Source organism: Sapajus apella, unplaced genomic scaffold (genome assembly GCF_009761245.1).
Source record: "Sapajus apella isolate SASKATOON/1434 unplaced genomic scaffold, GSC_monkey_1.0 scaffold73, whole genome shotgun sequence".
NCBI lineage: Eukaryota > Metazoa > Chordata > Mammalia > Primates > Cebidae > Sapajus > Sapajus apella.
In genome coordinates this window covers 5966148-5994107 of record NW_022437013.1, presented here as the reverse complement: position 1 = coordinate 5994107, position 27960 = coordinate 5966148, and the positions used below count along the sequence as shown (strand labels likewise).

Genomic DNA, 27960 nt, shown 5'->3' with positions numbered 1-27960 from the left:
TCAACAGAAAACAACTTACCAGAGCCATAATACCTTAGCTTTCTGGGGTGGGGGAAAGACCCTTAAGGGCTTAAGATTTTGACATTTTACAGCCTTTTGTTTATTTTTGAAGGTGAAGAAAAAATATTTCTATTTGAAGATTGTGTCTATGTTTTTTATAAAACCACATTATCCATTATAATAAAAATATCTATTATACAGGATTCACATGATAAATTCCCCCTGGAATTCAGTGGCAGGAAAAAGAAATCTCTCTAGGCAGATGAACTCAAAGGCACTTTTGTTTTGTTTTGTTTTGTTTTTACTTGTTAGAGAACCATGCAACTCAATTTTGTTGTTTTCTTCCCTTTTTGCTTTAACTGCCAAGAAAGAGTGAGATTTAGTGGGCAAATACAGTGATTTATCATGGAGCTGTCTGAAGCTTCTAGTTATGTTTCTTATAACTTTTTCTAGTTTGGGGTGTGAATTGATCTGTTTTCATGTTTTCTTAACACTTGAAAACCACTTACATCTGTTTTAGGAAGGTGTGTCAAGGAATCATAGAACCAGAAACTCTCACAGTGGGAATGCAACTTGAAATATCATTTATCCCAACTCCCATACAATGCTCAAAATATCATCTACTCACTTCTCATTACATGATCATTTAATTTCTGTTTGAATATCCCTAATGACAGAGAACTCACTCTCTCTGAGGCTCTAACATTCATTTTCAGATAGCTCTGACTACTAGAAAGTTCTGCCTTATGTTGATTTTATGTCCCCAGTGTCCATCATTTGATCCAGATTCTATCTTCCGAAGCAGCCTAAAACCAAATAAAATCCTGTTCTCCATGGTATCCCTTCATATCTATTAAGAGAGCTATCATTCATGTCCCTCCTTTGTCTCTTAGTGTCCATTTCTTTTAGCTAAGTATTACAATTCATAAAATTGACTACCCTCAATGACACAAATAAAAACCATAGTAAACAATAACTAGATTCTTTTCAATGCACAAATGAGGAATGTTTTCACTATCAAAGGTTAGTGGTCCTCAAGAAAAAAAATGTTAACCAACTATGACATACTAAAAATGTGATTTAATTTAGCTCTTTAGTATTTTATGAAGAAAATATAAAAACAGTCTACCACCTTTTAGATAAAGAGCAAGGTGTCTAACCTCTAATAAACACAAGAAATACAAAATATACTTTGTTTTTAAATAATACCTATGAAGTTACATATATATGTATGTGTGTGTGTGCGTGTGTGTGTATATATATATACATATACATATATATATATATACATATATATATACATATATATCTTTCTCCACAGGTGGTGAGAGAGAGGGTGATGGTAGATAGAGAGATGGATGGGAACACAAGAAAAAATTAGATAAAAAAAGAACGAGTGAAAGTGCACAGAAAAAAAGATACATAGAAAGACATAGAAATATTCATTTATTTATTTAACATCTATTTATTGAGTGCCTGTTATATGTATCAAGCACTGTGCAGAGTACAAAGATGAATTAAACATAGTTCCTGCCTTCAAGAAGCTTGTAACATTTTTGAAAATCTAGGTTAAATATAGTCAGGACAAGAAGACAAGTATACAAACAACTGTAAAATAAGCTAATGTTACATAACCTTTAAAGAAGTATAGGTAGGAATTCCGAAATGGAGACATATAATTATAGTGAACAAGGAAGACTTTTGGTGGGAAGGGATATTTGACTAGACTTTTAAGGATGGGTAGAATTTACACATGAGGTGGTAGGAGACACAGAAGGAATTTTAGGTAGAAGAAACAGCATGAATAACGGCATGGAATCAGAAAATATCAAGAAAAAGAGCTAATAATAGATTTTGACTAGAGAATAAACTGCAAGAAGAAGGGTAGAGAAAGCTAGGTTGGAAACCAACTAAGGAATTTACAAAACTAGAGGAACATTAAAGTTTTTGGAGCAGGAAAATTACAAGAGGTGAACTGTGATCCCAGAAAAATACAGTTAAACACAGAAAAGATAAGCATACAGAAGGAAAAGAATTAGTTCTCTGGATTAACATAATCATCTTACAATATACTTCTGGAATACTGTCACTAAAAACCATTAAAATAGTGTTATACTTTCAAATTATAGGCATAAGTGGGGATATTTTGTATTAATGTTTGTCGTGTGGGGTCATTGACTAAGTCAACCCAAATCTGACCAATGAGGCAGGTTCTGCAGTCTCACAACTATCCAGAAAACATTAATCTGACCCTATATTCCTCCTGGACCAAGGGATGCCCCACAAAACAAGCTGGACTTATTTTTAAACCACATCAAAGATGACCCAATGAAGTTAAAACACTGCCACTAATAGTGAGCCAAAGTGAATATATAGATTAATGGTCACCTCTACCTCTAGTGCCTTTTTGAAAGAGATTCACTATTGCTTGGACTACAGCAAATCCAAACTAGCTCCATCAGCTAGTCCCCAAGAGGGCTCATTCGTATTACCAATGCTACTTGAACAATTGCTGTTCCTATGATCTCTCATTCCAGGATGCCATGGTCATGAGACGTTCACCTATGTCTATTTCCCATGATGAGCTCAATCACCCCTGAAGTAAAGTCCTTCTTTGGCTAGTCTATACGCAGTAGATACACAACTGTGCCCACAACTCAGGGAATCTCCTGGCTCTGGAAGAGAAAGGTGGTGTCGACAAGTAGTAATCAGATTCAGTTCTCATCTTGCTTTAAAGTTCGCATGTTTGGTTCTCCCCTGACTTCCCTCACTATATATAGGAGCTACCATTTGGATACTGCACACATTGAATATATTTTTGGTGTCCTCCAAAGTCAGACATCTCCTCATGTATTTCTGAGACTTTAGTTCCATAGGACTTGGGTTCTGTGCTAAAAGCTACAAATGAATCCACAGAGCCAGGCAGAATTGGAGGTTTACTCTCCATCCACTTGGGTCAGATCATTTTAGATAGGGACATATATGGCTATGGATGAGATCCTGTCTGCATAGTAAAGCTGATTTAGTGATAAGGAATCTGCTGCCTTCTTTCTATACTCTTTTTCAGGATTGTGATGTCAGAAGCCACCTAGCTCAAAACACCCCAAACCAGAGTTTTCCCGCCAAGCTCACACTTGTATATACACAGTTAGGGATCTTACCTCCAGAATGTCTAAGAAGTATTCCTAAGGGTCAGAGATTTCTCTTAATAATTCAGATTTATTTTTGACTTGGTAAAGCAATTTCTTATATATTAACTAGATGGTAACTTTAAAAGGAAAACTTCTCCTCTCAGAATCTTCATATTCTCCTTCATACTATAACAAGGTTGATAGTTTCCAAAGGCCCTGCCAGCTATATGATTCTATGTGTATATTCATTTGGTTGGAATTAGTCACTTTTGAAAAATCTTTAGTGGCATCTAGAGCCACTCTAATTTGTAGTGAGCCAAAGTTAATGTATAGATTAACAGTCACTTCTGCTTCTCTCTTTGAAAGCAATTCACACAAAAACACACAAATAACAGACATGAAGTGTCTTATAAAAGATAACTTGTGTTCATGTCTATGGTCTACTCATCAATTATCCTGGCTGAGAAGAAGGCATGGACCACAGAAGAGGTAAAAGAGAATTTTATTGCACAGACTCCACTATTTTAATGGGCTATAATTAACCAGTCAGATGGGAAATGCATTGATTAGGTCCACCAGCTTTGGCTGGAAAATAGGTTAAAGTAAAATGATCAATCCCCTGTGGCCTTTTGGCTAATTAATGTTTACTTGATTCAATTGAGTGTTTAAGTTACAATCAATTATTTGATGTCACATAGACGTGACCACCCAGTGCATGAAGTGTTACTATTTGGCTGTTTGCCACCTCCTAATCCTTGCAAGTTGATTCTAGTCGGATTAAGGACAAGAATGTGATTAAATGAGTTGTTTGGTAATAAAGTTGTTTATACTATGTCTAAGACAAGGTAGGAAAAATGAAATTCCTTGCAACAATACTTCTCGTTAGAGTAGTTTTATGTAGTAAACCAAGTTATGGCCCTCTGGTGAAGTAGATAGCCATCTGCTATCCTTCTTCTTTACCATGCCAAGTGCAAGAAAGAACAACTGGATCACTGAAAGCTGCCCAAAATGTAAACAGGTTCACCCTCTACCATCAAAAATATGAACAATACTGCCAACAATAAAAATAAAAGCAAAGTGGGTTAATTTGAAAATAAGCTGAGTTCAGGTATTCTTTGGCTGGGTAGATGCTATAATAATATGCAATACTCTATGAAGTGAAGCCAAATAGGGAAGATAGAATAAAAGATCTGAAGGAATTTTTAACAGTCCTAACTTCCTGTGTGCCTTTCTGTGTTTTTCTAAATTTTCTACAATGAACATATATTGCTGTTGAGATCTGTAAGGGGGGAAAAAACTCTAAAGAAAAGGACTTATGTAATTCCCCATGGGATGAACATTTGGTTAAGTTATGTTGCAAAGTACAGTAAAATCTCAAATAAGCAAAACCTAACTTGCAGTTCATTCACATTTGCTTCCTTTTTCCAATAATCTATTTTTAAAAGATAAATCACAAGAAAGCAAGCAAATATGAAGGATGTGATAAGACAAATTTAAATTTGTTTGAAAACTTTAAGTTGTTTTCTAAATATTTTATTTTATACAAGGAATATAGGATAATCAGGAAAACAACTGTGAAAAAATTTTTGCTCCCTCTTAATGACCAACCCAAGCCAGTGTGCTAGTAGCAACAGGCAAATAGAGAAATAATCAGTTGTATGTGAGAATCAGGTTGTACCTCACTAAATAAATCAAATAGTACATGAGAGTAGGGAATGGTTTTTCTTCTGACCAAATAATTAAAACACTAAGAAAAATTGAAGAAAATTTAGTTTTGGTCAATGCCGAAGGCCTTAATGAAAAAGAATCTAAAGATAGATGGAATGGTTTTACAAAGGGCCTCATGATAAAATCAAGCAAAGGAAGATGTGATCATGAACAAGACAGAATTAGTAAGCTAGACAAGATAAACTTCGTTGGCATACTGGACTAGATAAATACTAGAGAGGGAAATAGGGGATAGGATCAGATACGGAGTTAGGAATCATTCTCAGTGGGTTCTGTTGCTTAATAAAAGATTTTGGCCAGGCAGTGTTCATTTTTCAGGCCCACCGTGGAGCTATAGCTCCTAGGACTAAAGAACTGAACTGTGTTTGGGAGAATACAAACTCATGGAGGCTCTGGAGCTGTAGCCCCACTCGCACTCCCTTGCCTTCAATTCTCCTTCCATATTTATACTGCAGGACAGTGTTATCATCTCTGGAAGAGGTGAAGGCCTATTTCTTTGAAACTTTCCTTAGGGTCTTGCCTCTCTCTAGAAGTTAGGTCTTAAAAGCTCAGCTTTTGACTGAGACCTTGATAAAAATAGAGTATGATATTTTATATCTCCTTCTCTGACATGTGTGGAAAAAGGAATTAGAAACTCAGCTCAAGGAAGTTGAAAGGCAACTTAAACCTTTTCTGCATCCTCTTGAACAGCTTTGGCATAGTAAATAGACCACCTGAGGCTGGGAGAAGTTGGATTCTGTTAAAAGATAAGTATTCCAAGGGGCTTTGGCTGAAGGTTGAAGGAAAACTGCTGAGAAGAGCTTTTGACTGTAAGCTCAGATTCAGGGTGAGTTGATAGTGGAAAAATTAAATATTCGTGAGAAAGGTATCAAATTATACATTAAGCATTTATTTCTTTAAAAAAGGTTTTGATAAAAAGAATTAACTGCTTTACTGGCTGATATGTTTGCATTCAGCTGTTTTAATAAAGAGGTTTTTTTATATATAATAAATAAGAGTAAAAGCTTGCTTAACTATTTTAAACATGCCTGTGACTTAAGCCTTATTGCTTTGGTCCACGTGACTGTGGCAAGCCACTGCCAATAACCCCTTGAAAGTGGAACCTGGAAAACTAAAAGCATAAAGTAAAAACAAATGTTCAAAGGAATTTATTTTAGAAGGGGTAGAGGGTTGAAAGTCAGAGTGGGCAGGAAAAGGAAGGGAAAGTACAAAACTTTAAGGGAATCACTCAATTCTATGATTTTTATGTATTTTGCCCAGACAATATCTCTTAACATTTATTCTGTCATGTTCAGAATACTACCGTGAGTCCCAGTGAAATACTCATCTAGCAAGGACAATCCAATTATGTTGCCTAACTTAGGAAAAGAGACCATGACAGTTTTGGAAAGATTTTGAAAAACAAGCAGTAAGAAAACAAAGAAACTTCTTAGCCTTCAGTTACCTAAACAACACAATTAACCAGGCTCTTCTCCTTCCTTCTTCCTTATGCGTTCCAGCCAACTGAGGTCACAGTAGACTGGGATTCAGATGTAACTTTGCTGGAAGATTTTTTTTCCTGGCACTAATCTCATAGTATATGAGTTATAAATTATGTTCATTAAATACTTCCTAGAGATTCAAACGAAATAAAAAAGAAAACATAGTGCCTCCTACTTTTTTTCTTGAAAATAGAGAGCTTCGCATCTTAATCCGAGTTGGGCTTGCTATTTTGGAATGACTAAACTTGGAGGTGGCTCTCTACTCTTCCTTCAGGTTCACATCTATTGCAGTTTACATTCATACGGCCTTGCTGGTGATAGCTGGGTACTGAGCAAAACTTTTGAAAGTTACTTCCCAGCGTCCTGCTCACGCCGGAATTAGGTCGTCCTCAGAGGTGTAGTCATTCTCAATTACAATTTCTTGCCCAGGCAGAACAATTTATTGAACTGGAGTGAGCTTTTCCATTGCCTCACCAAAAGAAGATTCAAATCTTGGAGCCCTTTGCTCCTGAGAGGGAGAAAGAGAAAACAGTAAGCATACCTTATATATCCTAGGCCTTTCACAGGGTTTCAATATGAATGATTCCAAACCCCTCACCACTACTGTATTCCATAAACAGCTTGCAAATTGCTAAACTTTCCTGGATTGTTAAACAAATAAACATTATTACATATCAGGTCTGCATAATTAAACATTGCTATTTACAAGGGTTTTACAAATTCAACAAAAGAGAGGGCATGTTAATATACAGGTGGTCTTCAACTTACTAATGAGGCATGATCTACACATTTGTAAGTTGATGATTTGGAACTTGGAATGCCTTCTTCCGTAGTAACAGTGCTATATGTGTGGTGGTCAGGTTTCTGACCAGTCCACAAAGGCTGATTTAACACACATGGAGCAGAGTAATATCAAAGCTCTTGTGGGGATCCTGGGTCCTGACAGCAGAAGGAAAATGTACTTTGTTTCTGTTCTTTGAGTCCAATAAAGACTCAAAATATTTAAAAGACGTGGAATGTAAGCTAAGTTTTCCACCTTCATACTTGTTTGCACCCTTCTCCTGTTTCCCAGGGATCCACTGCTTTTGTGTTTTCCCAAGCCTTCCACTGTTACCCTCCATTCCTCAAAACAGTGAACTTCCCCATTTCTCCTTGTACTAATCAAAATGAAACTGCCAAGCCCTCCTGAACAGCTAGCTCAGTTCACCTTCATTATGATAGGGGTGATTGCTTCTCACCCTCAAAAAAGCACATCTATGATTAAAAGAGGGGCTTGTCAGCCCAAAATTAACCCCAGTTGGTGAAATTTTATGGAAAGCAACCAGATGATACAAAAATCAGGCTTGAGAAGCAGTGGATATTTGGGGACACAAGATAAGAGTTACCAAGTGAAGAGAAGGGCCCTGCTTGAGAGGCAGCCCCCTGTAACCACTTCACCAAAGCTGTGACCCTGTATGCTCCCATTCTTCCTCCCTATCTGACCACACAGGGCTCTCTTAAATGTTTCAAGTTTCTCTCATGATGGTGGCAGAAGGTCAGTGGCATTCATAGGTATCATATGTCTTTTGTAAGTTGCATCTATCCCAGTAAGTGTCAGCCTATAAATTCACAGAAAGTTGGAAACATTCTGGAATAGGTGGTTGTGGCAAGTAACAGCAACACAGAAGTGTTTGGATTTAGGACAAGCCTTGTGAAGTTTGTCAGGGGTGCCTTTCTTGGGGATTTTTGTGATTTATATAGGCCACCAAGGCCATGTGGTCAATTAACATGCTGATTGAAGCACATGTGTTAACAAGGCCAGGACCAGAGGTAGAATCCTCTCTTGAGCCAGTGGCTTCAATCTGCTCCATATATCTACAGTACACAGAAGCTGGCCCTCTGTCAAGAAGGTCCAGATTAGTGAATTTACAAATGACCTAAGCAACATTCATCTGCATGTCAGGAAAGCACTACCAAGCACATAGCCAATGATGGTAAGTCAGTTGCAGTCTTTTCTGCTGCAATCTCCAACACATTCTTAGGAATGAATGGGTTCTTGTACAGTGCCTACAATGTCACACTACCCTTCCAAAGGGATAAATCCTTCAAGAGCTTCCAACCACTTTCCTTTCCTGCAGACAGAGAGAGAGAGAGAGAGAGAAAGGGAGAGAGAAAGAGAGAGAGAGAGAGAGGCAGGCTAAAGAGTATGTGTCTGGATCTGTGTGTGTTTCTGTGTCAAAGGTTGTTCCTGTGTTTCCCTACTCACAGGAAAGAATGTTTCTGGAAACTGGAAGACTGCAGAACAAACCCTGGCCCTAGGTGTCAGGGAATCAGAGGGTGATGCAGGAGGCTGCAGAAGAGCCACATACTTAATACAGAAGCCTTTTTGATGCATAAATGTTTATGACTAGTTCAGCCTACCTGTGATTGTTGCAGAAATGAAAATGCAATAGGTTTCCTTAGGACGGAAACAGTCACAAAGAATCGACAAAGTCATCAGAGACCAGTAGGAGAATATGAACGGATGTGGATGCCTTTGGTAGTTGCTGCTTGAAATGTGATTATTCTGGGACATGTTAGAGAACAAGGGAGCAGGAGTACGTGGAGATGCCTTAATGTTTACCTTAGAATCTTGTGATTTCCAAGGAGATGTGGGGGGAGAAAAGTGATTCCAGGTCAAAGTTTCCATTGAAGAGAGAATAAGAAAGCAATATTTTAAAAAAGAAAAAAAAAAGCAAGCAAAATAAAGAAGAGATACTGAGAAGAGCCCAAGAACACAATGAATTCCTCAGAGATAAATATGGCTAAATATGTGGACAATTTAGCCATATTCTTGACAATTAGGTGGTTGCTGCTGCTTCAGATTTATACTATCCTAGGAGTGGAGGAAGGATGGGAGAAATTGTCCCGAATACAAACCAGGCAGTCAAAGAGTAGCCACTCTTATTTTGGTTGGCAAGGCCAACCTTGAAAGGGATCAGACAGTGCCTCTGGAGGAAATGACATAAACATCCTCTCCAAGACGGTCTTGCCAAAAGATCCCAGGAATAGCAGGTGGTCATATTCCTATTGCCTAGACAGATGTAAGTTTCTAAAGACCTGATATGGCTCACCATGTGGCCCAGGTGCTCATCAATAAAAGAGACAGGTGTACCTGCCTGAGAACTAGAGAGCAAGGCCAGACTTGTTAACATTCAAATACAGGTATGTCATCAGGGCAAGAGGCAAGGGTCTCACTCAGGCCAGGGCAGACAATTTCCCTCAGGTGCAGCTCACTCTGCAGCAGGCCTCCATACAACAAGGTTTTCATCCATTTTAGTAGAGCTTGGAAATTCTCCAGCTCCATCACACTATGCCAACAGAGTGTAGGCTGACACTGGCACGCATGCCAAAGGAAGCCCCAGATTTGAAAATTTGGCAAGCTGCTGTGCTCTGTTTTCCTCCTGGCCATTACCTTATGGCTTGTTTCTCACCAACTGTCTTTCTGCTTTTCTTCTTTGGAAGGCTGCAATCTCCACTGGTTGCAGGCCATGGCCCACTTGCCTGTAGGGCAGGGGAGACATCAAAATAGGTAGTGAAGAAAGTGTGGCAGAGTATGGCATAGAAAGACTCTAGTTAAATGTGAACTCCACTTACCCATCTTTGCCCACTGGTGGGGGCACAGGAAGGGGCTTTGTGAAGCCTTTTTTCCCAATCAGCCAGAATGTCTCCTCTGTGCCTTTGCCCTTATTATAGAAAACATGAAAAATCTTAAGCATGCTATAATCGATTTTCCAAAAGGATGCAAGCATTCAGGTTGGCTCAGAAATTGCCTCACCATACTCTGGGGTCTTCCTCTCTATGGGGCTATACCAGAATAGCCAAATGAAAAGTGAACACCATATCAAGCTGTGATCCAGATGTTTTGTCTACTGCCACCATACAGCTTCATCATTGGGAATGTTTTGTCTACTGCCACCATACAGCTTCATCATTGGGAATGTATGGATGTTTGGCTTAACAGTAACCAAAATGTCTGGATGCTCAATTAAAGATTTCGTTTACCATTTGTGCCCTGATCTTTTGGCATTAGCCAAGGCATGGTCTTTTGTATCTAGAGTGCATATATTCAGATTCTACCTAGCTCCTTACCCGGTCATTCAGTGGCTCTCATAAAACCCAAAAAGAGAGGAAAAATGGAAAACAGCCTGTTAAATTTTAAGCCTAAATTATCCTGGCTGTTTTGAGAGGTCTACATTTCTGCAGTGTTCTTTTCTTCCAGCCAAGGGACTCTTACAGGTAGGGTAAGACCCCAAGTTGGCCTCCATCTATAGCTCAGTTACTTGGTTGACAAGAACCATAGGTCTGAGAAGCGTAAAGGAGTATAAACTCAAGCTAGTCACCCCAGGTCCTGAGTGATGAGCTCAGAAAAGCCGAAATTTCTGCCTCTGTTTTGCTTTCCTCTCTTTTCAATAAACCTTCCTCTCAATATGCTTCTCTCTCCTTTCCATTCTCTTTCATCTGTTCTCTCATTTCCTCTAATCCATAAGAAAAAAATGTGTTTACCAAGACTGAGAAAAGTAATGGGATGTGTTTCCAACTCATTAATCTGAAATATGGTCTCACGCTCAGCAGCTCTCATTTGGAGCAGTTCTAAATTGTTTAACTTAAAAACTCCAATTAGATTTGCCCCCTTTAAATATTAATCCACTGTTTCCTATTTTATATCACATATATTTGTCCCTTAATAATAATGACAACAACCATAATAATGAGCACGTTTAATTTGAGACTCTCAAAGCATTTTGCAAATATTTGATTCAAGGCTTAAACAAGCCTCCTATGAGGCAAGTAGAAAGAGCATACCACTAAAGTCCAACCTCCATTAACTGGCAGCAGATTCTCCCTAAGCCTCAGATTATTCAAATAATTGAAATATTTGAGCCCACTCTGTTTTCAGAAGAGGTAAACAACTTGAAAACATATTCCATCACTCATTCTTGCATTTATTCCTCTCCTCCTATACTAGGACTGGGAATACAGAGATGGCTGTGTCCTTAAGGGGCTCACAGTACAGTTAAACACAACCATTAGGCCATGTTTTAGGTTCTAAACACACTAAGTCCAACTCCTCTGGTTCCAAAGCTTTTTCTTTTTACACAGAACCTAGTGCAGTGTCTTATACAGAGAGTTGCCCTGTAAATAATCAGACTGTTTCATTAATTAGAACTCTCAACCCTTGTGCACTTGGAATACTCAAGGTGCCATTAGATCTCATTTTGTAAAAACATACCATTAAAGTTCAAACTCAAGGGCCCCCCACCCTCAGCCATATTTGACTGTTTGGCTTGAGATTTAGAGGCTATCAGCAGAGCATGCCAATCCCCAAAGGAGCTTTGTAGATGCCAGGATTTTCCAGAGATTTGGATGGGTCTTGGGACACACTGGGATGCCAAAACTAATGGTTGCAAAAGAGGATGGAAGTGTTATGGACTCAGGAAAGCTTCCAAAGCAAAGAGTATGCAGGGGCTTTCTGAGGTTTTGGAGCCCATCCAAAAGAATTCTTAGAATCCTAGCTCTCTGTTTACCTGCCTGACTTCCACAATTTTGCTAAAGGGAGAGAAAGAAGGAAAACAAGTATGGCAACAACTAAAGCCTGAAGCAAACTCTTTGACCCAATATCAATTCGTAAGCAGTCCCAGAGATACCCCAAATAATAGCATCTTACTTTGCCAAGACACTTATAAGACATTTTGGTATCTCCTGTCTTATTTAATCCTCACAAAAATCTGAAATGTAGGTTGATTATTAATCTCATTCTGTGAATGGGAACACTGAGGTTCCTGGAGATTAAATGACTTGTCAATAAGCAGACACAGCTGGGACTTGAACCCAGCTCTACTAGACTACAAATTTGAAATACTGTTCCTTCCATACCACAAAGCTTCTCCAACATACTGGAGTCAAAAGGCAGATCAAGAGGCCAAAAAGCAACTATTGGGAAATTCGAAGTGTGTGAGATCAATGAGCTTCCTGATAACCACAAATCAGATGAGCCCTCTATGTGGACAAACAAAAGCATGGAGGGAGAATAAAATTATTTGTCTCATGTCAGACATTAAGTCAGTGATGGGGCAAGAATTTGAGGCCAAACTTTCTGACATTCATGGACCTGTCAATACGATCTCGCTATTTCTTATTTCATTTGCTGGTGTGTGTGCATGTGTGTGCTCATATGCACACACAACTGCTTGTGTGTGTAGCTAGGGGTTGCAGTATGAGTGGAAAAGACTGGGGAAAATAAAATAAATACTAATGCTTAGCAGCCTGAGAACCAAATATTGTTTAATGCCAGAATTCAAAGACAAGTTCAGAAAGTGCCCACCTCTAGAATGTAAATTAGTACAGCCATTATGGAAAACAGCATGGAGATTCCTCCAAAGTTAAAGTAGAAATACAATATGATTTAGTAATTCCACTTCTGGGTATTTACTCAAAGTATTGGAATCAGTTTGTCAAAAAGATATCTGCACCGCTATGTTCATTGCAGCACTAGGCACAATAGCCAAGTACTGGAATCAACCTAATTGTTTATCAACAGATGAGTGGATAACAAAATGTTGTATATACACACAATGGAATACTATTCAGCCTTTAAAAAGAAAGAAATTCTATCACTTGTGACAATGTGAATGGAATTGAAGAATATTTGGTAAGTGAAATAAGCCAGGCACAGAAAGGCAAATACTACATGTTCTCACTTATATGTCAAATCTAAAACAATTGAACTCATAGAAGCGCAGGGTAGAATGGTGGTTACAGAAGCCAAAAGTGGGTGAAATGAAGAGGTGATGGTGTAAGAACACAAAATCTGTTCAGTTAGGAGGAACATGTGTGATTTTTTCAGCTCTATTGCATAGCATGGTGAATATAGTTAACAATATTGTACATTTCAAAATCACTAAGCCAATACATTTCAAATGTTCTCACCACAAAGTAAAACTTTAAGTATTTGAGCTGATGGATATGTTAACTAGTTAGATTGAGTTATTCCACGTTATATTAGTAAACCATAACATTACTTTGTACCCCATAAAATATACAATTATAAATTGTCAGTTTACAATAAAAAATTATGAAATATTTTTTAAATGTCCGCCTCTGGCAACAACAACATAAACTGGCTGAAGAGCAATCATTTGAAAAAGCCTCCCCAGAATGTAAATCTACCTAAAAGTTTATGGTAAATACAGCTAATAAGCCTAAATATATACAAAAATCTCTGTAAGGAGCTCCACACTTGTCAAGAAAACAGTGACTGAAACAGGATTCATGTATGAGAAGAAGTAATACAGTAACATCACTAGCACATCAGGAGAGAAATATTGTAAAAGCAGAACTGGCCAGTTAGGCATTGATAATTTGCTGCCAATATACTACAAGAGGGGGTTGAAGTGGGCAATGGGCAGTGGACCAAAGAGGCCAAGCTTCTCATCTCTGAATGAGCCCTCCCACAAGCTGCTTCAGCTTCCTCACTTCAGTCTCTTTCTTTGTAACCTCAACCCAGTCAATTAATCAACTGCCCTATGTTCTCCTCTCTCACCCAATTAATCCATGTTTTTTATTTGACTAAGGGAAACAACATAAAGTGTCATCACCCCAGTGAAGGAGATGGGATGGAGGGAAAAATGTTCTTACTGGATACAAACCTTGAGCCCTAGAGAAAAGGCTGTAATGGAGGAATTTCAAGCATCAGCCAGCTGGAAGAAAAAGACATTTCTATCCATCAACAGTGAAATCACACCTGGCTCGCCATCAAATGTGATCTTTCTGCCCCATGTACTGGAGCAACTCTTGCTTCCAGTAGCACAGAGTAGATGAGAGTGAAAATGTTGAATCAGAATTTCTGAAGTATGCTGGTGACATGGTCTTATTGGGAGTATATTGCATGTCTCCAGTGGACCAGAAACCGCATGTCCCTCAACCACTATGATGCAATGTACAACACCTGCTTCTGGTGGGGAGGTAGAGGGTACAGACATAGAAAGGATCTCTCCTCCTCTCCTGACTTTTCCTTGGGCCTTACTTCCTGTCCTCTTCCTTCTTCTCATTGCCCCTTCCTTTCCTCTGAGGCTCCCTCTTCTCTTCCCTCTTAATATCTCCTCCTCATAAGGACCCTGCCACCACAATAACCCACGCCCAACGTGGCATCAGGGAAAGGCTCTTCTTCCAACTTGCTGCAAAATGTTTCCAAATTTCCTGGGATTGGGGAAACCATGACGCTGCAAAGGGCACTTTTGAAGTGAGTCCTGGTTTTATACTTGAAACACCCAAAGGAGTGAGTCTCCTGCATTGAATTTGTGGAACAATAAAAACCATAGGGGCAGGAACACATTTTCATTTTTCAGTTTCAAAAGTGGCAGCTCTTAAGCTTTTAAATGAGGAATCTCTGCCCAGCAATACAGAAGAAAAAGTCTTCTTTGCTGAAAAACGACAGAATGTATAGAGGGAACACAAAAGTTTTGGACAATTAGATTCGTTGTTCAGGTAATATCCCTGTCCCTGTCATTTCACTGTCTAAGTTCTCTGCAAGAGGTGGGAAAGGAGCCTCTGTCTCCTTCTAAGTGAGACATCCAACCTACTGAAAGACACTAATGACCTATTGGAAGGAAAAAACTAGGACTAGCCATAAGAGGAAGTTATCAACTAGAATTAGACCTTCCAAACTTTAATGTCTAAACTATAGCTACATGTAACTTGCCACCATTTAGAAAAGGAATGCCAAAGTCAGAAGCTAATTGTGTATCACTTAGTGCCCTGCTCTTGCTTTGCACGACAGTAATCACTAAGAAAATCATCTTCAACCAGCATGGTGTCGTGAAAAGGTCACTAAAAAGGAAGTCAGACTTCCTGAGTCTTGACCTGATTCTGCTATTAGTTGACTGTGTGACCCTGCTCAAACTACTTCACCTCTCTGGGCCTTGGATCTTCATCTGAAAATGAGGGGGTCAGATTATTAGACAACTGAGGTATCTTACAACTGGGTCAGCCAGTGGTCTTGGGGTCATTCAGAAATAAATAAATAGAATGTAGTGGAAATGGCAAGAAAAAGAAAGAAAGAAAGAAAGAAAGAAAGAAAGAAAGAAAGAAAGAAAAGAAAACTAAAATTATCCTAATCCTGTATCTCAGGTCAAATAACAACTCTAACAGGGAAAAAGGTGTTACAAAGTGTTTGCCTGTCATATAAACTGACTTTGTTCCTCCTGGTTTCTTAGGGAAAGAAAAAGTCACTCTATAAATAGTGTGCCAATGGGTACCTTCCACCCAGGAAGGGTGGTCACTGAAAAATTGAGTAGAAAATCCAAATTCTCAAATACTGTGGCTTATTGAACAATGTCTTGCACTGCCAAAGAGTGGAAAAAAATGTAGGTTTGAAAATGTGAATAATAGTGCAGCTCATTGGAAAGCCAAATTCTATGCAGTTCTTTAAGAGAGAAAGATACAATCTACAGTCTGAAAAATGCAGAAGGAATCTCAATATTCCTCCCCACTATGCCCATATTTTAAAGAGAAGAAAACTGAAGCGAAATAGAACAATCTTTTGGGAACCCCAAATGGGGCTGAAGATTCTGTCCAAATTGTAGTTCTGAGTTTCAGACTCCCAGGTAAACTCTTTCAACAGACAATGACCTCTCCAGAAGTAGATGTTTCCAAGTTCTCTGGCTCAAAAAATAAAATGACCTTATACCTTGAGCTCTGTTCTTCCTCGAAGTTCCACTTCATAGCCCTCACTCAGATTTCGAAGAATTGTAACAGTGCTAAGACTGACATGAATGCGGTAAGCTGTAAAAGAAAGAGATACATAATTTTGGCTCCTTTCTCATTGGTAAAATTAAAAAGAAAATATCAATGTAATAAATGTCTTCACTTGTAAATGAACTGGACCATTAGCAATGTCCTGAGAGAGGTTTACTTAGGGTTTCACAGGAGGAGGACGGGGAGTCATGGCTTTCCTCACCAGGACCAAATAAGGCATTCATTGTAGCACCTATCAGCCTCCTAGAAACAATCTCAGATGAAAGGCCATGCAATAGAAAGGTGTTAATTTAACTCAAAGGTTGAGATGGAGGAACCAGCCTCCACTGTGCCCTCAGCTGAAACGTGACCTCATTTGAAGAAAGTTTGACTTCAGCAGCTTATTTCACAGGGTGCTGCTATGGCTGAACTCTCACACTTTACATATCTTTTTTTAAAAAATTTTTAATGGCATTTTAGGTTTTGGGGTACATGTGAAGAACATGCAAGATTGTTGCATAGGTACACACATGGCAGTGTGATTTGCTGCCTTCTTCCCCATCACCTGTATCAGGCATATCTCCCCCATGCTCTCTCTCCCCAACTCCCCACCCCCTGCCTGTCCCTCCCCTATTTCCCCCCGACAGATCCCAGTGTGTGATGCTCCCCTCCCTGTGTTCATGTGTTCTCATTGTTCAACACCCACCTATGAGTGAGAACATGTGGTGTTTGATTTTCTGTTCCTGTGTCAGCTTGCTGAGAATGATGGCTTCCAGGTTCATCCATGTCCCTACAAAGGACACGAACTCATCGTTTTTTATGGCTGCATAGTATTCCATGGTGTATATATGCCACATTTTCCCTGTCCAGTCTATCATCAGTGGGCATTTGGGTTGGTTCCAAGTCTTTGCTATTGTAAACAGTGCTGCAATGAACATTCGTGTGCACGTATCCTTATAGTAGAACGATTTATAATCCTTTGGATATATACCCAGTAATGGGATTGCTGGGTCAAATGAAATTTCTATTTCTAGGTCCTTGAGGAATCGCCACACTGTCTTCCACAATGCTTGAACTAATTTACACTCCCACCAACAGTGTAAAAGTGTTCTTATTTCTCCACATCCTCTCCAGCATCTGTTGTCTCCAGATTTTTTAATGATTGCCATTCTAACTGGCGTGAGATGGTATCTCAATGTAGTTTTGATTTACATTTATCTAATGACCAGTGATGATGAGCATTTTTTCATATGTCTGTTGGCCTCATATATGTCTTCTTTTGTAAAGTGTCTGTTCATATCCTTCGCCCACTTTTGAATGGGTTTGTTTGTTTTTTTCCTGTAAATCTGTTTTAGTTCTTTGTAGATTCTGGATAATAGCCCTTTGTCGGATTTGTAGATTGCAAAAATTTTTTCCCATTCTGTTGGTTGCCAATTGACTCTAATGAGTGTTTCTTTTGCTGTGAAGAAGCTCTGGAGTTTGATTAGGTCCCATTTGTCTATTTTGGCTTTTATTGCCAATGCTTTTGGTGTTTTTGTCATGAAGTCCTTGTCTATGCCTATGTCCTGAATGGTTTTGCCTAGATTTTCTTCTAGGATTTTTATGGTGTTAGGTCTTATGTTTAAGTCTTTAATCCATCTGGAGTTAATTTTAGTGTAAGGTATCAGGAAGGGGTCCAGTTTCTGCTTTCTGCACATGGCTAGCCAGTTTTCCCAACACCATTTATTAAGCAGGGAATCCTTTCCCCATTGCTTGTTTTTGTCAGGTTTGTCAAAGATCAGATGGTTGTAGATGTGTGGTGTTGCCTCCGAGGCCTCTGTTCTGTTCCATTGGCCTATGTCTCTGTTTTGGTACTAGTATCATGCTGTTTTGATTACTGTAGCCTTGTAGTATAGTTTGAAGTCAGATAGTGTGATGCCTCCAGCTTTGTTCTTTTTGCTTAGAACTGACTTGGCTATGCAGGCTCTCTTTTGGTTCCATATGAAGTTTAAGGTGGTTTTTACATATCTTAAGAGGCTAAAGGATGTCTTTTCCATATCCATTATTACAACTGTATCTCAATATTACTGTACTTAAAAATAAAACATCAATGAGAAATATCACAATAACTCTTTCAACAAATATTTTTTAAAGACTGTACATTTATAGCTGATCTTTGGGTGAAGGCACCTAGCTGTATACACACATGAATGTCCTATTTTCCAACCAATTATCTCAATCTGGAATAAGAGGTCTACATGGGGAACTACCACATTAAAATTCTCTTTAGAACCTAAGAGTAATTATTTGATGAAGAATAATCACTTATTAACTCAGGTAAGATCCTCGACCTTTCTAAAAACTGTCACCCTATGAAGTGAGAGCTTGTTGAGGCTGAGTCTTAAATAAAGTCCAAGACTAATTTTCACATATGCTTGAGAAAATCTTTTTTTTTAATGCTGATTACAACCTGAGTAGGAAGGAATGGCTGCAGAGAACTGCAAGAAGTTTCTTCTGTGTATACTCACACTGACTTTGTTTCTCTCGATAGCTCAGTACTGTTGTTTGTTTCTGTCTTCCTCATTAACTCATGGTCACCCAAAGCCCTTACTCAAAAAGGGTTGTACTCTTTCTAAAATACACATGCCCAGCCAGTATATTCCTAGCCAGTCCTACATGTGCATCTCACAAATACCTAGTCTTCAGGGAGCCTTTCAGTAGCATAATCCTGATGATAAGGAACACACAGCTTAAAAGAGAGATAGATCATTCCAGCCACCATCCACTTGCATGGTAAGGAGAATCACTCCAGTGCTGGATCACGAGTCACTTCCATTCCAGAGTCTCAGTGGTTTCAAATGAGCACAAAGGAGATATTTATGAAATAATTTTTTAATTAATAGACTTGTGACATGTCCTGATTTCATATCCAATGTGAAGAGAGGCTACCTCTCTACAGATCTCCATTCATTGTAGAATTTAATGTCATATTTGGGTCATAGTCATTAGCTTTTAGAAAAGTACATAAACCAGCTCCTTTAGCACAGAGATAATGTGTGTGCACTTCTTTGTATGCTTCACAATAACTTCCTTGCACAGTCAATGCTTAATAAACACTTGCTGTGGGTGATTCACTATATTGTTTTCTTCCTAGCTGATCATTGGACAAGGTGCTGTCTAAATCTCAAAATTCAATTTCTGCTCTCAACTTTGTATTTCCAATGTGAAATGTGTGGAGTCTTTCCTGGTTCAGATCAGAATATGACTTCAGCCTTCTACAAGCTTATATCAGTCCAGAGTACAGTGCCAAATCTGCATTGCAGTTCCATGATCAATTTCACTTCATCTTGGGTTGCACTCCAAGAGCAAAGTCATATGCAAAGTCATATTCATGCAGCAATTCCTGGATGACTACTTCCATGGCCTCTGCCATATCTAAGGAGTTTGAAGACTTTACCAGATGTCAGAAAATTTATTCTGACAACAGCTTCTAAGTTCCATACTGCCTCCTTAATCATGGCTGCACAGGCTAGATTGACTAAGACTGGACCCATTGTGTAAGCCTGTTTCTACACATGAGTGATGGGGAGTGGGGTCAGACAGGGCACCACCCACTGTGATACAGGCCACCATAACATCAGGGACTAGTTTGAGTTTATTGCTGAAGTTTGGGAAGAACTTATCTTGCCAGAGCCAGAGCTTCTAAGGGCTTAAGTGGTTTTTTCCCTTCTTTTGGTGTAAAATCCATGAAAACCACACATAGAATTTAATGTAATTCTCTATGTTTTTCCTATAATAGCATTAAAAAATGCTTTGCTCAACCATGATATAAGCAAAAGGCACATTGTGATTCTGTAGTGGCAGTAAATAACCAAGAAAGAGTTGAGCCAGCATCTTACAAATAACAGACAAATGGCATATAGTTTGTATAGTTTTCTTCCCAAAGAAGCAGAGAATAAATGGTATCTCTGATACTATGTGTATTTTGATAGAAGCTAAGGGATTTATATACAGGGAAGTTGCAATAAATTATTTTAGAATTCCAAGTTCCTTGGATTGAGGGATTATTGCTAGCTAAGTTCTATAGGGCTATTTGATGAAGCCAGAACTACTGGGGTCCTAAGTGGTTCAAAAAGGGGACTGCAACAGCAAACAGCAGCCAACTGGGAGGCAGCTGGCTTCAGTGTGTCTTCACACACTAGTTGAAAATGGAGAATGTCAGTCCCTTCTGTAGTTCTTTTCTCAACATGACTCTCACAAACCCACAAGCCCAGCCAATTTTTTTCTTTACCCAAAATATTATTTTAGTTGTTTTTTTCAAATTGACTGGCTGTTTCGGTATCACTAAGCTACAGCTTCATTTCTAGAACAAGAAAGGTACATGTTCAGTCCAACATCACCCCCTACTGGTTTGCCATTAGAGACCAGGAAAATGTGTGATAAATCGCACTAATCTTCTCAAATTATGTTTTATTTTTCTTTAAAACATTAAAACATTAAGTATCCTGCTCTCTTTCACCTCTCTGAAGAAGAATCACCTTCTCAATAGTAGGATGGTGCCATTCTATCCATCCCTCTGTTAGGTACTCACGTAAGCCTGTTGATTCCATCCGAGAAGCTGTGTTCACAGTGTCTCCAAACAAGCAGTATCTGGGCATGGTGAGGCCCACCACTCCAGCAACAACCGGCCCTATAGAGTAGTAGGGGGTTGAAATTACAGTCAATAGGTATGCACCTAATGCTAATAGAGGAATGCTGCAAAGAGGAAGGAATATATCTTTGTAAAAGAATAAAAGTTGTCATCATATAGCTCTGGGAATCTGAAGGCAGATATAATGAGTAATGAACTATTTGCCCCACAAGAAAGCAAATTAATAACAATGCAGACATGACTATGCTTCTCATTTATATCTTGCTCCAAGTAACAGTTACACCAGAGGTGCTTATATTTGTCAACAGGGACAAATAAGTATCAAACCCAAACCAGAAAAGCCTGGGCAGGGACTCAGGGCCCAAACATGTTTGCTGTAAGGAAAAAAATGGGACTCTTTCTTGTGCCTTAAGATTGGAAGAAAGGTTTTCATGACTTTATCTGGCTCCCAAACTGTGTCTATAAAGATAATTATTCTAAAACATTTCAAAAAATCTGAAAACAAATACAGTTGACTGTCAGTTATCTGTGTTAGGGCATGGAAAAGCAGTATGTATAAATAATCAAAGAACATTTTGCTTTTAGAAATTTTTTGTTCTTACATTTTAATATGACTGTTTTACGTGTTCAAGGTAATTGAGAAAACTTCAGCAGCTATACTGAAAAGTCAGTTTGGGACTATCCAGAAAGTTCTTCACCTTAACCTTTCTGGTTTCTGCTCTGATTTTTTTTTCTCTAAAAAGAGATGGGAGTCTCACTATATTGCCCAGGCTGGTATTGAACTCCTGAACTCAAGTGATTCTCCCATCTCAGCCTCCCAAAGTACTGGGATTACAGGCGTGAGCCATTGTGCCTGGCCTTCTGCTCTGTTTTTACAGTTAATTTTCAGAACTATCTTTTTGCTGTTTCCTCAGTTAAAGAAAGCAAGTGTTTTGCTTCAAAAGCTGTTTTCTGCTGTAAATAAAAATAAACAAGAAATATAAAACTTATATTTCTCATTTTAATTCACTTCTCGCTCATTCAGAAGCATCAACTGAGCACTGAGCTAGGCACCAAGGGGAAAAAAAGTAAATTTAACACACGGTCTTAGTTCTCCAGGAATTTATACTCTAATTGAAAAGAAGATACTATCAAAGAGGAAGCAATTAAGCAGTAACCCAAGACAACATATGGCTGAGGCAAGATAAATAGCACACACAGAAGTGCTATAATAATTTAGAAAATGGGAGGAGGTGCTTATTAGGACCTTCCACAATCAAGAAGCGTCCATTGGAGAAGGCAGGATTTAATCTAGGTCTTGATGGGTGAGTCGAATTTGAATAGTTGAAAAGGGACATAAATCAAAGTCTTGTGGTTGGGATTGAACATGGAATTTAGGAAAGCTCTTAAAGTGAACAGTCTGCCTAGTTCACATGGCTGGGGAGAAACTGGAGACAAGGTTGGATTAAGTGGGTTGTACAAGATGGAGAATCTTAAACCACTAGAGAATATTGAGGAAGGAATTACATGATCTTTTTTTTTTTCAGATCAGTGTATAAAATGCATTGAAAGGGGAAAAATAAAACCATGGAAACCCTTTAGATGGCTGCTGCAGTAATCCAAGCACAAGGTACTGAGAAGGAGGTAATGATAGGGAGTGGATGGCCATGAAGAAATAATAAGAGAGACATAAAAGAACCAACAGACTTGTTGGCTCTCTGATTGACAACCATGAGAAAATTGGCATGGGCTTGTGAGTTTATGCTGATTTGTGGGAAAAGATGACTTGAAGTTTAAAATATGTTAAATTTGAAATAATGGTGAATCCTTCAAGAAGAGGTACACTGAAGGGAGTTGGAAATGTGAAACTGAAGCACAAATGACAGATGAGGGCTTTTCTCTAAAAGAAAAAATCAAACACCTGCTATGTGCTATATAAACATGAGTAAGATATGGTTCCTGCCACTAAGGAGCTTAAAGTCTAATGAAAGGACAGACAAGGAAACACAGATTACTCTGATGACTATGAGAAACATGGATGGTAAGAGGCAAGAGCAAGAAGATGGTAATGCAGTGATCCAGGCAAGAGATGTGGTGTCCTGGGCTTGGGTTGTGAGAATGAATAAGAGACAAGAGAGATCAATAAATATTTAAAAGGTAAAGTGTTCAAGCCTTAGTAATTAGTTGAATGTTAAAGGTCAGAGTAAGGGAAAAGTCAAAGAGTATGACTCCCAAGACTAACTGGAGTAACTAGGTCCATGGTGGTACCATCAACTGAAATAGAGAATAAATATAAGAATAACAGGAAGTTTGTATGGGTAACAAATATTCTGTTTTAGATGTGTCAAGCCTAAGGTCCATATGGAACATTCAGAGGTGGATATATCAGCAGGAAGTTTGATATATAAGGCTGAAGCTTAAGGGAGAAGACTGCACTAAAGCTGTAGAGTTGGAAGTCATCAGCATACAAGAGGTAGTTAAACCACAGACATGAATGAGATCACCTATGAGAGTACGTAGGAGGAGAAAAACAGTGAATCATGACATGACATTGGGGAATACCAATATAAGGGACAAATAGAGACAAAAGGAATGATCAGACAATGAACGATTGCTGTGGGTTGAGTAATAAATTAGAAGTGAGACATGCAGACAGCAAAGAGATCACGAGACGGAGAGCTTTACAGAAAATGTTAGACAACAGGAAGAGTCAAGACAACCATTAAATAAAATGAAAAGAGGCATTCACAAAGTAAGGAGCATGTTTTAAAAGCCAGTTAAGGAACGTTTTAGGGAGGCTTGTCATGAATGCCAGATGCTGGACTGGGGAAAGTGGCAAGAACTGAAGTCAGATTGCAAAGGGGTTAAGGAGGGAGTGGACAGTGAAGTAATGGCACAGTAGATGTCATTCATTTTTTAAAGAAGTTTGGTAGGAAAGGGGTGAAAAGTGTAAGAGAAGAAAAGCAGCCTAGAAGAGCAGAGGAAGAGGAAAAGTTGGGGAGTGGATACAGAAGCAAGAGAAGCTAGCAGGTAATGAATGTGGAAGGAAAATAGTTCAGAAGTTGGGATTTTAACTAATTAAATGAATTATCCTAACTATAACATATACCTGCTGATCTTGTAGCATAGTCAAAGATGGAAATATTGGCTCTAACCAAAATGGTAGACTAAAAGGGTTTAGTGCCTGGAACAAGGAGCTGCTGCCCACTGCGTTAGTGCAGGTACTGGAAAGAGAGTAAACTTGGGTAATCATAAAGGACACTGGATGCAGCACTGGACACCTGGATAATCCATTGGCCAGGAATCAGGAGAGAGCTACCTTTTTCCCTTGCTTTTTTAGCCTTTCTAGAGGCGTATAAGAATGTTTCCTCTTGCTTTAACTGGTTATTACCTGAGTGCAGGCCAATTCGAATTCGGACTGGCACCTCTGGCATGTGCCGCATCTTGAAAGTGCCCACAGAGCTCAGGATATCTAAGGACATGTTTGCAATCTCAGCTGCATGCCTACTGCCATTCCTCTTTGGGAGGCCTGAGGCCACCATGTAAGCATCTCCAATGGTCTCTACCTGGGAATTAGGAAAAACAGAATTAGCAAGCAACTTATTTGTGCTTCTTTTTTTTTTTTTTTTCCACAGAGCTGTAAGGGTATGATGGAGGCCAGGTGGTTTTCTTGTAAAGTGAGAAAGGCAGAGAGGGGCTGTCAATGGTCCACAAGCCTGGCTGCATGTTAGAATTGCTTAAGGAGCTTTAAAAATACTGAAGTCTAGACCCCACACCAAGAGATTCTGAAATAAGTATAGCTATCTCACAGGCACATGACTGACCTTAGAAAAATATCAGGCTCAGAGACATTTGTGGGGAAGAGAAAGGGGAGATTTCTGGGACTGTCCCTAGGGCGTCCATGGGGGAGCATCTTAGGAGAAGGTGCCTATGATGCTCCCCAGCAAACATTTCTATAGATTATTTGGGGTAAATAAGCTAGGGCAGCCTTAAGGCAAATATAGAGAAAGGAAAAGGAAGAACAAGCCTGTTCCCTCTGCTTTTCCTTGCTAACATGATGAAGTTAGTTTTGCAGGCCTATTGGATATGAGAACTGAATCTTCCCACCAGTTACCTCCTCCTCTCCTACCGCTGCCTCCCTGAGGAGCAGCAGTACTGGCCCTCAATTGCTTTGCAGGGGATGGTTAGAGCTAGACACTTGGAAATAAAGGCAAACCTACGCTCCTCACCTTCCCCACAGAAGTGTGCTCATTCTTGTAGATAACTAGTAAGTTGAAACTTTTTGGGTAAATCCAAAAGATAACTAAGCTGAAAGAACTTTTGATGAAATGTGCCAGTCATACTGTGCTACTACAAGTTCGAATCCAGTTTAAACCCATGTTTTCCTAGAGAACTGCACTTGCAGAATACAACAGCTAAGAACATGAAACTCTGGTTATACTATCTTGGTTAGCATCTAAGATTCAACGCTTACAAACTGTGTGGCCACGGGCAAATCACTTAATGTCTCTGTACTTCAGTATCCTTATCTGTAAGATAGTGATAATGATAGTAAAAACTTCATAGGGTTTTCAAGGACTAAATAATTTAATATATGTCAAGGCATTTAAAACCTGCCTATTGGATGATAATATATATTTAGTTCAAGCTATCACCATCATCATCATCATCATCATCATCATCAAATCAGTACATTTTGAAACCACCCTTGGAACTGTGGGTATGATTCAGCTCCAGAGAAAGAAGTTTAGCAATCAGCAATAGGCTCCTCATCATGAATTTCTATAGCCAATAACAATGATCCTATCAATCTATAGGACTGTCTGCTTCAACATGTTTCCATCCAAGTTGTCCCTTACCATGTGTAATTTGAGGAAAGGATCCCTGCCCTCAGATAGGCATGCCAGCCTGCACACAGGAAGGAAAGATTACAATGCAAATGCTATATGGAAGGGGAAAGTCAGTGGCTGGACATTATCAGAGATTAGTGTTCGACCCTTTAGCTTTGATGAGTCAGTCACCCAGGAGTCCCTAAGGATATGGATGAGAAGATTAGAAGAGCAGGCAGCATGGGCATGCATGCTTGTGTGTGCAGACGTGGAAAATTGTGAGTTTTATCAGCCAACATAAGGATGCTGAAAGGGAAAAGGAGGTTTAGAAAGTCGTGCAGCTGAGATGCAGATAGTGGCAGAATAACTGAAACCGAATCACTATCTTCATAATTCTACAGTAGCCTTCTCACTTCCATTTCAGATTATCAAGTACCAGAGGAGGTGATTCACATTTTACAGGTAAAGGAAATGAAAATACAAATGAGTTTGATCGTTTACTGCTGGTTCATTTTTATTTCCTTTGCTCTGTGTTGTTTTTAATAAACAGGGATGAAAAAATAAATTTCACTTTTGGATTCGTATAGCCCTGCTCTGTTCTGAGAACAGCCCATTAACCTACTGCAACCATTACTACCAAAATATCTAATGGCCTTGTTACTAAGAACCCCAACAATTGTCTGAACAGAATCAGCTGGATTGATTAAACCAGTAGCTGTGTTACAGCCCACGCTGAATCATCTTTGATTTTAGTTTCAACTGAATTAGCTTTCAGTGATTTGTTTTTCTCTTCAGGCTTCTTGACTTCAACAAGTTAAGACAGGTACTCTGATTCCATGGATTTTTCCTGCACTGTGGTTTCCATGTGTGCTTCTTGATTAGCTTGCAGCTCCTGCTGATTGACAGGTATGATGTTTATTTGTGAGCCCTATTTCAGTGGCTTGGCTTAGCCCCGAGGCTCTCTACCTGACCTGAAAGGGCCCTGTCTAATCTGAGATAAACACACTTTCTTGTGTGTGATTTGAGAGCTAGAACATTTCAGACTACTGTGAAGGATCCAATGAATGGAGCTACTCATTCTCCAGCTCTACTTTGGTCCTGGGACAAAAAAGCTGTCTAAAGTTTAGGATGCCTGGGGCATCTTTCTCCATCAGTGAGACAAGTATCCATGATGCAGACAACATAGAAATGTCCCTGCACAGCTATGAGATTTTTAGTCATTTTTTGCCTAGAGACAAGATAACATATATAAACAAAGGTAAGGAAGCGTGGCACCAAAATGAGTCAATGTAGTCATTTTGCAAACTCTAATAGAAAGAGTAAAAATTCACAGGTTGAAGGAGTGAGAGATGGTGGGAACAGGGGCTTAAAACTCTACAATTAATCGCTTCCCCAGACCTCAGACCATAGGCAGGCTTTCGGTTACCCTGTAGCAATCACAAAGAACCTTAAGTCTAATCTTCCCCTGCTGTAATGTCAGGTTCCCTCCTGTATAAAACAGTGCTCAAAGGAGGAGATCAAATTTTTATAGCATGTATTAGATCTACACAAACCTTCCCAAGATGAACTCTGTAACAGTCACCAACTATGGGCAAAACACCAATACTTCTTCTTTAGCCCTTTCAGTGTCTAGTATAGTACTGCCTACACTATGAGTACTCAGCCACTGATATGTAATAACTCTGTTGGTCCCAACGTCTTCTTAGTCCCCATTCTAGAAAAAAAGCTTGGAAGAAATCTGACTGGCAATCTTTTGGTGGGTTGAAAGTTGTTATTTTGTAAACTGGGAAATTATATGCATTCTATCTGGCCTTCATTTCCAATGACATACCAATGGAAGGGGTGTACTATTTAAATCTTTATTCCTAAAAAAAAATTCCATAAATTATATTCTTCAGTTTTGGAATATACATGGATGGGCCTCATATAAAAATTTCACTATGGAATATATTTTTCTGCTAAATAACCTACCTTGTAGACATCATGACTGCCAATTATCGCATCAAAGAGTGTGTACAGGTCATTCAGAAGATCCACCACCTCAATGGGCTCACTCATGGCTGAAATAGTTGTAAAGCCCACTATGTCACTGAAGTACAAGGTGACCAGGTCAAAGCCCTCAGGTTCAACTGTGCAGCCCTTTTTGAGAGATTCAGCAACTGATCTGAAAAGCAAACATAGCTATTCCTAAGAGGACACTGGCCTCCCTTCATACCACATACACCTGCTAAAAATACACCACATAAATCTCTAAAAATCATTGCTAATAAATGATGAGGAAGGAAGTGTGACATGGCTTAAAATATTAATTTGCTAATTTATTCTACAAATAAGTATTAAGTGCTTACAATGGGTCAGGAACTGTGCCAGGTGCTGGAATACAGAACTAGACAGACCTGGTCTGTGACTTCATGTGGAGTGTTTTAAGC

The 27960-nt window shown here is 39.1% G+C and overlaps 1 protein-coding gene across 2 annotated transcripts in view; it reads right to left on the bottom strand.

Annotated features, from left to right (window-relative positions):
- Positions 1-4667: 4667 nt before the first annotated feature.
- The window catches only part of GUCY2F (guanylate cyclase 2F, retinal), a 106595-nt gene continuing 83302 nt past the window's right edge, over positions 4668-27960 (bottom strand). The window contains exons 14-21 of one of the 2 annotated variants that reach the window (XM_032250865.1): positions 27503-27695; positions 24094-24268; positions 20664-20762; positions 16047-16141; positions 9954-10044; positions 9774-9857; positions 8943-8950; positions 4668-6848 (exon numbers count right to left, since the gene is read on the bottom strand). In XM_032250865.1, coding sequence (XP_032106756.1) covers positions 9775-9857; positions 9954-10044; positions 16047-16141; positions 20664-20762; positions 24094-24268; positions 27503-27695 — 736 coding nt within the window. In that variant the 3' untranslated portion in view covers positions 4668-6848; positions 8943-8950; position 9774. The remainder of the gene's footprint in view (positions 6849-8942; positions 8951-9773; positions 9858-9953; positions 10045-16046; positions 16142-20663; positions 20763-24093; positions 24269-27502; positions 27696-27960) is intronic. The other variant, XM_032250866.1, reaches the window with a different exon arrangement.